The 12765-nt window shown below is 42.7% G+C and overlaps 2 protein-coding genes across 7 annotated transcripts in view; one reads left to right on the forward strand and one right to left on the reverse strand.

Annotated features, from left to right (window-relative positions):
• SETD3 (SET domain containing 3, actin N3(tau)-histidine methyltransferase) overlaps window positions 1-567 on the reverse strand; it is a 67216-nt gene extending 66649 nt beyond the window's left edge. Inside the window, exons 1-2 of one of the 3 annotated variants that reach the window (XM_072963687.1) lie at window positions 476-531; window positions 360-442 (exon numbers count right to left, since the gene is read on the reverse strand). The gene's annotated coding sequence lies outside the window, so the exon portion shown is untranslated. Of the gene's footprint in view, window positions 1-17; window positions 133-359 lie in introns of those variants that run through there. The other 2 variants (XM_031679390.2, XM_072963690.1) reach the window with 2 other exon arrangements.
• CCNK (cyclin K) overlaps window positions 1-12765 on the forward strand; it is a 27082-nt gene continuing 14317 nt past the window's right edge. The window contains exons 1-3 of one of the 4 annotated variants that reach the window (XM_072963691.1): window positions 1-120; window positions 1030-1158; window positions 12137-12385. In XM_072963691.1, coding sequence (XP_072819792.1) covers window positions 12189-12385 — 197 coding nt within the window. In that variant the 5' untranslated portion in view covers window positions 1-120; window positions 1030-1158; window positions 12137-12188. Of the gene's footprint in view, window positions 121-866; window positions 1223-1278; window positions 1396-12136; window positions 12386-12765 lie in introns of those variants that run through there. The other 3 variants (XM_072963692.1, XM_006209050.4, XM_072963693.1) reach the window with 3 other exon arrangements.

Genomic DNA, 12765 nt, shown 5'->3' on the forward strand with positions numbered 1-12765 from the left:
GCCGGCGCTCCTTGTACCTGCTGCCACGTCCGGAGCGGCCGGAGCGGGGACCGGAGCGTTGGGTGCCAGGAGGGAAGGCGGGGTAGGGGCGAGCGCGCCCCCGCCCCGACAGGGCCGGAGGTTAGAGGCCGAGCGGCGCTCTCCGACCTTGCCTGGCCCGGGCACCCAGCCCTGCTGCCCGAGCCCGAGGGCACACACCGTCCCCCGCCCCCCAGGCCGGGAGCGATCGGCTGGACGCGGGCCGGACCACGACCGAGGGGCGCCGGCCGGGGCGGGAGGCGGCCTCACAGCGCTCGGGGGCGGCGGCGCGAGTCTGCCCCGCGGGCAGCGCGCGCGGAGGGGCGGCCGCCGGCACTCACCTGCCCGCTTGCCCCTTCGCGTAGCGGCGGCGGCGCCACACTCGGGCCAGGACCCACCGTCCGCCTCAACCAAGCCCCAGGCGGCGGCGGCGGCGGCAGCGGCGGCGGCGGCGGCAGCGGCGGCGGCGGCAGCGGCGGCGGCGGCAGCCGGACGGGAGGGGCGGGACCGCGGCCTAAGACAGCCCCGCCGCCACGGCCCAACGCGGCTCCGCCCACCCCCAGGCCCCGCCCCCAGGCCACCACCGCCGCCGCCTATTGGCCGGCGGCTCAGACGCATGGACGCGACCCCGCCCCGCCGCCCCCCGACCGTTCGGTTCGGGTTCCTGCCCAGCCATTGGGCCTGCGGGCTCCTGGGCCAGAGCGGCTGGCTCGGCCCCCGCCAGCTGCGGGGCCGTAATTGGCTGGGCTGAGCCCACGCCCGGGCGTTGATTGGAGGACAGGCATTTTCCCCCCTACTCCCGCGCCCCGCCTCTCGCGCCGAAGTTCCGTTAGTCACGTTCGGTTGCTCCAGAGTTCCCTCTCGTCCCGGGGGGCGGGACCGATGGGGTGGGCCCTCTAGCGGGCTCCTCTTGCCTCACGCAGCTACCGCTGACCCGCAGGGAGGGCCCGGGAGGAGACTGGCGGCTCTTTCCTCTTTTGAGAGCTCTATTTTCTTCTGATTGGTTGACAGGCGCCCCTTCGGTCGCTTATTTTCCGTCGCGGACGCAGCGCGATGACGTAGCTTCCCCGATATTCCACGTCCAAGATGGCCGCAGTCGGCACGGAGAGACGTTGCTAAGGGGCTTGCCTGAGGCGAGGGGTGAGTGACTGACGGACCGCGGGCAGCGCCACTCACGTCCCGCAGACCTAGAGATCGGATTAGGGTATGGCCACCTGCCTCCATCCTCTGGAGGAGTCTCCTCGGATTCCGCTTCCCTCCTCTACCCCCTGGTGCAGATAGAAGTTAGCGGGCGACGGCGGGGCTGCGAGACGCGCTTCGGGAGGGGGTCTGAGTCGCAGGAGTCGGTCAGGGAGGCCGGCCGGGACTCTGGAACAGGTAGCGGCCCTCAACATGAGGGGCGGTTAGGGTTCGGGGACTTTCTGGCAAGTGGGGAGAAGGGACAGGGGTCTTAAACACACGCGCGCCGTACCGCAGCAAATTACCCACATCTTCCCAGTTATTTCGCAGTGTGTCGGTCTTAATCTTGGTAAAGCCCGAGACTTCGGGTGTTGTTCCACATCTAGGGTACTCTGACTTCGGAATCTGAAGAGCCATGTAACAAGGGTGGGGCTAGGAATTTGGAAATGGCACTTCCGCGATTGGTTTCATTCTTGCCAAGATACCGCCCCTGCGGACCCTCTCCTAGGTGGTTTGGTTTGTTGTTAAACGAATTGTTCCTTGGAAGGTAGAAGCATACATCTAGAGGTTACTTAAAAGCACTTAGACTGTTAGCATGGTGGGTAACGCTCCCTAAATTTGGCTTGCCGGTTAAACGGAGCTTTCGCTAAACTATCTGACATTAGGAACAGCTTCTAAGACCAGTTAGTTGAGGGTAGCCTTTTTATGTTTTTAAGGTAAACTTGGTAATGCTTGTGTATCTCGCTCTGAATCGCTCTTTGAAGATACCTAGCACAATGCCTTGCAGTCGTAGCAGTGATTATGATTTTTGAATGATGTTACCAGAATGAAAGCTCCATGAAGGAACTTTATATTCTCAGCACCTAGAGCACAGCATCACGTAACGTAAACTATGTATTGCAGAATGAATGGATGGATGATTGTAGTAGCAGTCGTAGTGATAGACATCCGTTTAAGTGTTAGTGTTCTTATGATGCCTGCCTCCTGTTAAATAATCTTGGTTATGAATGTAATGGTTATCCAGGATTGTTTTTCAGGGTGACTACCATTGGTGTCTAATTTTAGGATTTTTTTCCCACCTTTGTTTCATTTTGATTATATTGCGGTGCATCGTTCAAAAATGTTAGTTGATTCTTGCATAAAGCATGTTTAACATTTATTCCATTTTTAAAATGTAGTTTGCACCAACACGCAATAGAGAAAAAAAATTGCTGAGATCCTTAAATCTTAAATGCCATTTCTAAAATTGAATGTCATAAAGAAAACAATTGGTCATAGTTTTGGCCTACTAAATAAACTATGTGTTTCAGGAGTTTTTATTTGAAAGCAGTGAGTTTGCTAACTATCTAGAAGGAAGAAAAATGTTTTCTCTTTTAAAACTTCTTTTTAAAACTAGGTAAAAACAAACAAAATCAAGAAGGGTTAAGTACAAGGTAATTGAGATTATAAAGAATATCTAATTGGATTAAATCTGTCTGATTGGAGTAAATCTAATCCATATTTTCAGGCTCAAAGGATATACCAAAAAACTTGTAGATAAGATTGTGAAGTCATTGTTCATGCTTTTGAGAAATCTTAAAAGTGCAGTTAATGATGGAGGACTAGAGTATGATAAATGTGTCAGTTTCTACAGAGAGCAATTAGGTGGATTTGGATCTAGAACTTGTTAATGGTCTATTTTAGAATCTTGTTGGGAGAGCAAAAAGAGAGTTTGTGTACTTGGGAAGAAAGGGCTCATACTCTCAGACCAGCAGAGCTTCAGTTAAAAAAAAGCCAATGACACAAATCATGCTTCTTTGTTATAAGTTTACTAGACTGGTGGTGGATGGGGGTTGCTAGACATGAGTCTGTTTAGATTTTCTTAGGACGCTGAGCATAATCCTTCTTCCTATCCTAATAGACACAGGAGATAAATGAATACTGAGTAAGTTCTGATTAGATGGATTTATATCCATTCAAATTACCAACCCCAAATGTTGATTAATGGGTTGATGACAGCCTGGAGAGAGTTCTTTAGGGATAAGCTACAGGGCTCTGGTCTTGCCCTTGCTCTGGTTAGCACTTTTTTTATTACCAACTTTAAATATATGAGGCACATTTCTCAAAGTAATAAATGCATGCAAAACTTGTAGTGATAGCCAGTTTGTTATATGACACTCAGGATTCAAAGAGTTCTTAAAGGCTGAAATAATAGACCAAAACTAAAAAGATATAAATTTGCCAGGAATGATTAAATTTACAAAATCTCAGTTGTGTTTGAGACGAGAAAGACCTGACTTGGGAAAAAAAGTGGTTCTAGGATGTAATGTCCTGTTTATAGAAGTGAAATATATGTAAAATTTTCCCCAGATTGAGGGAAGGCAGTATTTTACTCTAATGACAAATTATGTCTCTGCCAATTACTGGCTGTGTGAATTAGACAAGTTGCTTCATGCCTCTTTGGCTGCATTTTCTCAGTGATAAATTATGAGGTTAAGAAAACATAGCTTACAGGCATGCTGCCACTCATGGACACACAGTGGGTATGTTGCTGAATTTAATAACCTCCCTTCATTCACTGTGCAGAGCATATGAAGAGTATTGTGTTCCATGTTGATTGCTATGTTTGGAGAGGATCTTGAAACTTGAAACATGTTCAGGAAATGGGAATATTTGTTTACCCAGGAGAAGAGAAGAGAATGGAAAAATTGCCTTCACATATTTGAAAGCCAACCAGTAGATAAGAGAAAGGTAGTTCCAAGGCTTAGGGAGCTAGGTGGGAGCTGCAGAGAGTAGCTGAAAGGTAGATTTCATTCACTTATTATTCTGTGCCCTCTCTGTACTAGATGCAGGGCATGAACAGAACAGACAAAAATCAACATAAGACAAATACAAGAATTAATGTGAACACCAATTACTGATAACCAGCAATGCCATAGGCTGCCTTGTCAACTATTAAGGTCTCATTAATAAAAGTGGCCCAAAGAAACTGAGTGACCAGATATTACCGCTTAGAGGCAGTCTCTGTACAGGGTGAGAAAATTTGGTAGTGACCTTTACTGTTGTTTCCAATTTGTAAATATCCATAATTCTAAATGTTGAAAATGCATTTAATCTTTCATTAGGTAAAATGATGTGTCCAAAGCACATTCTTTTTTTTTTATTTTCACTTTTTTTGAGGGGGGGGCGAGGAATTAGGTTTATTCATTTTATTTTAGGAGGAGGTGCTAGGAATTGAACCCAGGACTTCATGCATGCTAAGCATGTGCTCTACCACTTGAGCTATACCCTCCCGCAAAGCACATTCTTGAAAGATGTGTCTAAGATGCCTTGACATGCTGCTTGTTTATTAAGAGCTTTTTACTTTGCGGAGCTCGTAAATCTTTCAGTCATTTTCACAGTAATTGTGAGCTGTTAATGAGAAAATGTATAACTTTAGGGTCTTATGAAAAAATAATTAAAGAGTAATAGGTAACAGGGTTATAGAACTGAGGCAAAACTGTTTCAGGGGATGAATGATTTAGAGGACCATTTCTGTTCTATTTGTGTACACTTGCTTTCACTGTGTTTCACGTGTTGTTCATTCTGCCCCAGAGTCTAAAAGGCACATGTGGTAGATTATTAGCATGGGATTTGGCAATGATAACAAAGTAAAAAGCATATATGGATATACTTATGATTTATCCATTCGTGGACTGAGATTCTTTTCCATCCTTATTTCATCCCTACTGGATTATCCCTAACCCTTGCCTCTGCTCTGCCCCTCTCCTCTCAGCAGATGTCCTGGCACTTCCCTAGAGAAGTGGAGATACTCCTTTATGATTTATTTTATCTTCCTTAAGTGATTTTTAAAATATCTTCCTCACACTTTTCCTTCTTTCTGTCTCAGAGAAAGAGCTTCCTTCCACAGAAACGTCTTTGTATTATCCTGTGCTTTTTATTAGCTCTTAGCCAGTTAACCCCTCAGTGGCTTGTTCAGCCTCCTCTAGTGCCGCCTTTCCTTCTGGCTTCAGACATCCTTCATTCTCCTTTATGCTGAAGAAACTATCACCTGTTTTACAGCCTGCTCATTTCTTCACCGTCCATGTGTCTTCCTTCTCCCCCACTGCACCTCTGAAAAGGTTCGTCTGTCTACATGTGTATATATCTGCTTTACTGAGATACAATTCACGTACCATACAAATCACCCATATGAAGTGTACGAGTCAGTGAGTTATGCAACCATCACTACAGTCACTATTTAATGTCTCATAACTAATCACCAGTCTAGTAACCTGTCCTTAACGCCGGTCCTTTAATTTTTCTGTAGCATTTGTCACTGTTGAGTACCATCTCTGACTTAGCGCTGGCATCTTTTGGCTTCTTATGCAATTAAGGGTGCAAATTTCCCTACCCCTTTGACCATTCCTTCCCCTTCTCTCCTTCCTGCTTCCTCAAGTTCTTCAGAGTTCTGTCCCTACACCTTCTTTCTTCATTCTCCACCGCTCTGTCACCAGAACTTTAGTTGTCACTTCTATGTAGATGAATCCCAAGTAGATGTGTTCTTTCCAGATTTCAGCAGGCCTGTTTGTGTGTCTGATGGACATTTCCACACAAGTTTCTTATAAGTTCTTCAAAACTAATATTTATAGAACCAGATTCTTTCCCTCCCCCATCAAAACCAACTCTTTCTCTTCCGCATTTTTCTTTTTAGCATCACCCTTCTCTGTCAAGCAAAGTTCAGATCATCCCTTGCCATCCTTTGCCTCACAGCCAGTTATGGTGTCCCTTTCTCCCGCTGCCATTGGTGGGGCCGGGCCCTCATTAGGCATGACTTGCACGCTCTGTGGTCTAACTGGTCTTCCTTATGCTGATCTCTAAATGGCCCCAACTGCATCGCTCTCCCCGCGTACTGTGCTTTATTATTTCTCATGGCACTTACCACTCCCTGACAGATGCTGACCTACTTGTTTCTCTTTGTCTCTGCTACTAGAATGTAAGCTTCTGGTGGGGGGAAGACCTTGCCCCTCTTGTTTCCTGCTGTGTCATTGAGGCCTGGCTTATAGTAAATGCTCAGAAAATATTTGAATGAATGAGTACATGGAGAACTGTTGGGTTAATATATCTTAGAGTCTCCCAGCTAGTGTACTGTGAATAAATTACAGATGTGCTGAGATATTGATTTCCTCAGCATGATGTTAAGTCATACGTAATTAGACAAATACCAGGAATCTTATTAAATAAATCTTTAAGTGACCATCTTTAACACCACCTCTACAGGGATCTCATTGCCAAGGGTTGCAGGTATACCAGTCGTGAAATAACCAGTAAAAAAGTTTGTAATAACCACAGATCTCTGGCATGAAGGCTGCTTCTGAAGTGAGCCCTGATCAAAATGTAATGGTGTCAAAATCACTGGCATCCAGCAGTTGACCAGTTGCCTCTTATAGCTGCCTATATGCCTATAAGAATATACATGAATATTTATTACTATTATTAATAATCAGAAAGCAGCAACATCTCAAATGTTCTTCCACAGTAGGATGGATTGATAAATTGTTATATTCATAGAATAAAATACTGTACCGCAGAGCTTCTCAACTTCAGCACTAAGTTAATTCCTTGCAGAGGATTGTTCTGTGCATTAAAGAATGTTCAGCAGCATCCTGGCCTGTCCACTGGGTGCCAGCAGTAACTACCCCCACCTCCCAGTTATGACAAGCAAAACATTACTAAATGTCTCTGGGGGGCAAATTGTTCCCTGATTGGAGACTCCTGCTAAATAATAATGAGAATGAACAAATAGGGCTTTAAGCAACAACAGGGGTGAACCCCAAACATAATATTAAACAAAAGAAACCACTTATAAAAGAGTGGTGGTATATCATTCCACATCTTTGAGAAACAGGAGAGATTCGTTGATGGAAATAGAGAGCAAGACAGTGGTTGTCTTTGGGGGGATAGTGGTTAGGAAAGAAAGGAGAATTTGTGGAGTATTGGTAATGTTCTGCTCATCAACTGGGTGGTGTTACACAAGTGTGTTTGTTGTGAAAATTAATAAGCCGTACGCTTAATTTTTTTGTTTTTTTTTTGTTTGTTTGTTGGAGGGAGGTAGTTAGGTTTCTTTCTTTCTTTATTTTTAGAGGAGGTACTGGGATGGAACCCAGGACCTCATGCATGCTAAGCATGTGCTCTGCCTCTTGAGCTATCCACACCCCCCGCCAAAACCGTACACTTAAAATTAGTGTACTTTTCTTTTTGTATGCTATAGTGCAGCCAGAGATTGTTTTAATGTAAAAGTACTGCCCACACATTTACATCTATTCTTTGGCTACTGCGAGTTCTGCTCTCTCAGACCAGAGGGGCTGGGAATCCCCCTGTTCTCCTAAGCTGTCTCATCTGGTTTCCCCCCCCGGCTTTGTAGTGAGTGAGAAGAGTACAGTGTTAATTGTTTACCTGTGGCCTGGACACATGTTAACATTGTGCCACCTTTGCTCTGGGAGTGTGTATTTTAGCAAAACCATTTGAAAGTAAGTTGCAGGCATCATGACACTACCACGAAATACTTCCGCCTAAGAGTAAAGTCATTCTCCTTTCTCATCACAGTATCACTATTACTCCTATGAAAATTAACAGTCATTCCCTAATGGCCTCTAATATATAGTCCATATTAATATTTCTCTAATTGTTCAAAATTTTGTTTATAGCTTTTTTTTTAACAGGATCCAGTCAACGTCCACACATTTTATGTGATTCTAATGCCTCTTTAGTCTTTTCAAGTCTAGGATAGTCCCTGCCATTTTTTATTTTTTCATGACACTGATATTTCTGAAGAGACCAGATCAGTTGTCTTGTAGGGTATGTCCTCGTTGTGCCATTAAACTTGTTCTTCTGCCCCCAATATCTACTGTAAAAGCTGCTTGGTTGGATTTAGGTTCAGCTTTTGGGAAATAAGAATATTTTATAGGTGGTTGATATATATTTTTTCATATTGCATCATGTTAGGGGGCACATAATGGCAGGTTTTCACCCTATAGGAACAGTGATGCCAAATTGGATCATTTTCATTAAGGTAAATGTATTTTTCCCCCAAAATTATTACCAGTGCTAGTAAAGTGGATTTATTATCCATGTGTTTTAATATTGCCATGGACTCATGGATTGTTTATTCACTCCTTTACAATCAATCATCATCATTTTTCTTTTTAATATTTAAATTCCCTGAATTTGTCCAGTGGGAATCTATGATGACTCCTCTGTCTTTTGATAATCTTCCGTTAATCTGAGCACATCCCACACAGGCCTTTACCCCAGACTGAAAAGGAGACCTTCCTTTTAGAGGATGATGGTGTTGCAAACTAAGATTTGGGCTCGAGATGTGTTCTTGATTGTAGGAGTGTCATTGCTTCTAGGACCTGGAAATGAACAGAACTGAGATATATATGTACTTTTTTATTTTATTTATTTATATATGTATATATTTTTAACTGTGATTTATTTTGACATTTTCAACTGAAATTTAATATTACAGGTTTTTTCTTATATATATTCATTTCCTTTGCACCAAAAATCTTGATTCCTAACAATACCATTTATATATTTGCTTTATCCTACAATATACTGAAGGAAAAAAGAAAGCCTTGACAATTACAGTACTGTTACGACAATTACAACGCTGTTACTAACAACGCATCACTGAAGGAGTTTAAGAGTCCCTTGCAGTTTTTTTTTTTTGTCCTTAGACTATATCTCACTTAGAATATGGAACAAGATCAGAAATTACTTATAATGATTTTCTGTGTGGTTGTGTTGCCTGTTTGCTATACACAGAGTTTATTTTGAGTTTTAGGATTTGCTTTTTTAGTTAAGTTCATGAATATATTAAATACTTACATGATTCAAAATTCAAAGTTACAAATGAACTCAGGAGCCGACCCAAAAGAGCTCCTTCCAATGGCCATAACCTGGAACAGTTTGAGCAACAAATAATGGTAGTACTGTATTATAACTGTAAGAATAAGATAAATATTAATGAACCCATACTTGTAAAAATAAATGATTGAATAAATAAGTAAGCGAGGGAGAAGGAACAAATCTTTCTTACAAAAGAATTCCAGATAATGTTGAAGGAAGGAAGGAAATAGAAGTTCACCATTAGAATACTACAGTAGTAACGGTTGCAGGCAAGGTCCTCAGATGAGTGCTGAAATTAATGGGCGGAACTTCACTGAGAAACCCGTACTTTGCATACTATTTTGCATTGCAAAAGATTTCCCCCCAAATGTTTGCTGTTGTAGTTTTAACAGAGGTCCACACATTCTTTGATACTTCTCCTTCCAGGAGGTGGCTGTTAATTCCCTTACCCTAGAGTATGGGCTTGACCTCATGACTCTTTTTAAGGGATAAAAAATAGAAGGGGAAAAATAGTAACTTACAGTGGAAAACCTGGCAGGCCCAACTTAACGAAATGATCATGGTTAATATCAATAGTAAGGTATAGCACAGGGAAATATACACAAGATCTTATGGTAGCTCACAGAGAAAAAAATGTGACAATGAATATATATATGTTCGTGTATAACTGAAAAATTGTGCTCTACACTGGAATTTGACACAACGTTGTAAAATGATTATAAATCAATAAAAAAAGTTAAAAAAAATAAATAGTAAGAAGTCATTCGGATATCTCCTACTCCCTGATGTGAGCTGGTGAGGAGGGCACTTCACTTCTGCTACCTTCCTCAAAACGCCAGTCTGTCAGAGGGGAAATATCGAACAAACCTAAATCAGAGACGTTTCAGTCTGCCTGTACTCTTCAGAACTGTCAAGGTCGTGATAAACAAGGGAAGACTGAGGAACTATTACATATTAGAAGATGCTAAGGAAATGTGACAGCTGAATGCAATATTATCCTGGATTAGATCCTGGAACAGAAGAGAGAATTTTTGGAAACACTCAAAATCTAAGTCAAGGCTATATAGTTTAGTTAATAAGGTAACAAAATTAATTTTTTAGTGGTTACATAAGACATTAACACTAGGGGAGGCTGAGTGAAGGGTATACAAAAATTCTCTGTATCATCTTTACAACTCTTCTATAAATCCAAAATTATTTTTAAATAAAAGTTGTTTTTTTTTTTTAAGTCAAAGCTATACGAAAAGATTGAGAAGTCTTGTTCCCACTCCTATTGTTTCCATCCTGCTCTTCCCCATTCCCTGTTGGTAACCTTTTTGGGGGGCAGGGGAGGTCATTGGTTTTATTTATTTATTGTTAGAGGAGGTGCTGGGGATTGAACCCAGGACCTTGTGCATGCTAAGCATCACTCTACCACTTGAGCTCTACCCTCCTCACCTGTAACCATTTATTATTAGTTTTTTTTTTAAGTAAAGGTGTCTATTCTTATTTCCCTTCTTTTCTTACATAGATACTAACATGCTATATACGCTAGCCTGTATCTTACTGATCCTGGAAATTTCTCCACACCAGTACTTAGAGATCTCTCTCAGTCTTTTTCGTAGCTGCATGGTATGCCATTTGTGTTAATGTACCTCTTTATTCAGTAGTGCCCTGTTGGTGGGCATTTGCATTGTTTACAGAAGTTTTTGCTATTATAAACAATACTTTGGTGAATGATCTTGTGCACCCATCTTTCATGTTTGTGATGGTGTTGTCAGAATAGATTCTTATAAGTGGGATTGCTAAATCAAATAGCAAATGCATATGTAGTTGTGTTAGATATTGCCAGATTCCCCTCTGTGAGAGTTGTTCCATTTTGTACTCCCATCAGCAATACATGAGATTACCTGCTTCTCCCCGGCCTTGCCAGCAGAGCATATTGTCAAACTTTTGGATTTTTTTGCCAGTCTGGTAGGTGAGAAATGACATCTCAGTTTGACATCTAATTACATACTCTTCGTATATACTGAGCTTTAGTTAACTGGTCTTCCTGCCCCCACCACCCCCAGCCATTGCCCAGTTCAGTCACACACAGAGTGTAAATTAGTTTGAGGTTACGTTTCTCCAGCTAGTACTTAATTCTTCCTGTTGGAGGAAAGATCATACTCTCTATAGAGCTTCCAGGTGCGAGGAGGAGAGCATTCAGCCCTGTCACCTTCCCCCGCAGACGTGAGGCGGGCACGCTGGGAAAGCTGGGCTTTCCCTGGCCCAGAGCCTGGCTATCGGACTGCTGTTTTCTTGCTGAACCAGACCAACCTGGTTCCGGCTGCCTCTTTTAGAATCTTTTGCTGCCCTATTTGAAAATTTCTATTCTCTGCTCCAGTTTACAGTTTGCATGTTACAGTGGCCTATAGGTGAGAGTCCTTGGTTTTTGTTTTCTTTTCTCAGCATGGAACTTTTAGGGAATCTCTTTATTCTGAATGAAAGAGTAGAGGATGAGAAAGGAAGAAGAATTTATTTTAAAGGAACTCCTTCCTTCCTTTATGGACCACCTCCCGCCACCCTTCCTCCCTAGTCACTGTACCCATACCTGATTTACATTTCTCAGCTCGGTGGCTTGTGCAGGTATTAATTCATACAGTCTGGTAGCTTTTCTATGTGAAGGTACCTAAGTGAAAGCAAGTTAACTAAAAAAGGGGAAATTTGATTGTGTGCTAGAGGGAAGAAATGGATAATTTTGAAACAGAAACCCTTCGGGGGGTGGTTAGACAGGCCTGGGTTTCACTGAAGAACAGAATCTAGACCAGCGTGAGGGAGCTGGGTCTAGTGAAGAAGGGGAGAAAGGAAAATGAGGCCAAAGCGGGTTTCCCTTTAAGCTGCCATGAAATTTAGGGTTATTATTCTGTGGGCCATTTAGGTGTTAAATTGTGTTTGAGAGTGAGCCTGGGCTTCTCACTTCCCTCAGGACTGTTTCTTCTATTGGAAATTATGACCAAGTACAAATCTGTGATTGTAGGTTGTTCGTAACGATTGCGATTGCTCAATGTGAGGTATCCAACTTTATTTCTTCTTCTCTTTCTCTTAGGAGTCTAACATTTTCAGAAAATCTTTTGGAAAGAACAAGTATACTTCAATAAATGAAGGAAAATAAAGAAAATTCAAGCCCTTCAGTAACCTCTGCAAACCTGGACCACACAAAGCCATGTTGGTACTGGGATAAAAAAGACTTGGCTCACACACCCTCGCAACTAGAAGGACTCGATCCGGCCACTGAGGCCCGGTACCGCCGAGAGGGGGCTCGGTTCATCTTTGATGTGGGCACACGTTTGGGACTGTATCCTGATCCTCCTGGAAGCTGTTATAGATAGACTAGATGCTATATTTAATAGTTTAATCAGTTGCTGTAGCAAAATATATAGTAATATGCCTGTACTAAAATAGCTCTTAAGTATCTTTGTTATTTAAATGTTATTCCCAATTTGCTTGGCTCTTCAGGGGTTTTCTCTTTCCTTTTTATCATTTTTTTGGGGAGAGGGTAATTAGGTTTTCATTTATTTATTTTTTAACGGAGGTACTGGGGCTTGAACCCAGGACCTTGCGTGTGCTAAGTGCACACTCTCCCGCTGAGCTATACCCTCCCCCTTTCCTTTTTATCATTTAAATGTGTTGACTTAGGCATTGAGCAAGTGGCCACCAGGATGGAAAACATCATCC

Source organism: Vicugna pacos, chromosome 6 (genome assembly GCF_048564905.1).
Source record: "Vicugna pacos chromosome 6, VicPac4, whole genome shotgun sequence".
NCBI classification, from domain to species: domain Eukaryota; kingdom Metazoa; phylum Chordata; class Mammalia; order Artiodactyla; family Camelidae; genus Vicugna; species Vicugna pacos.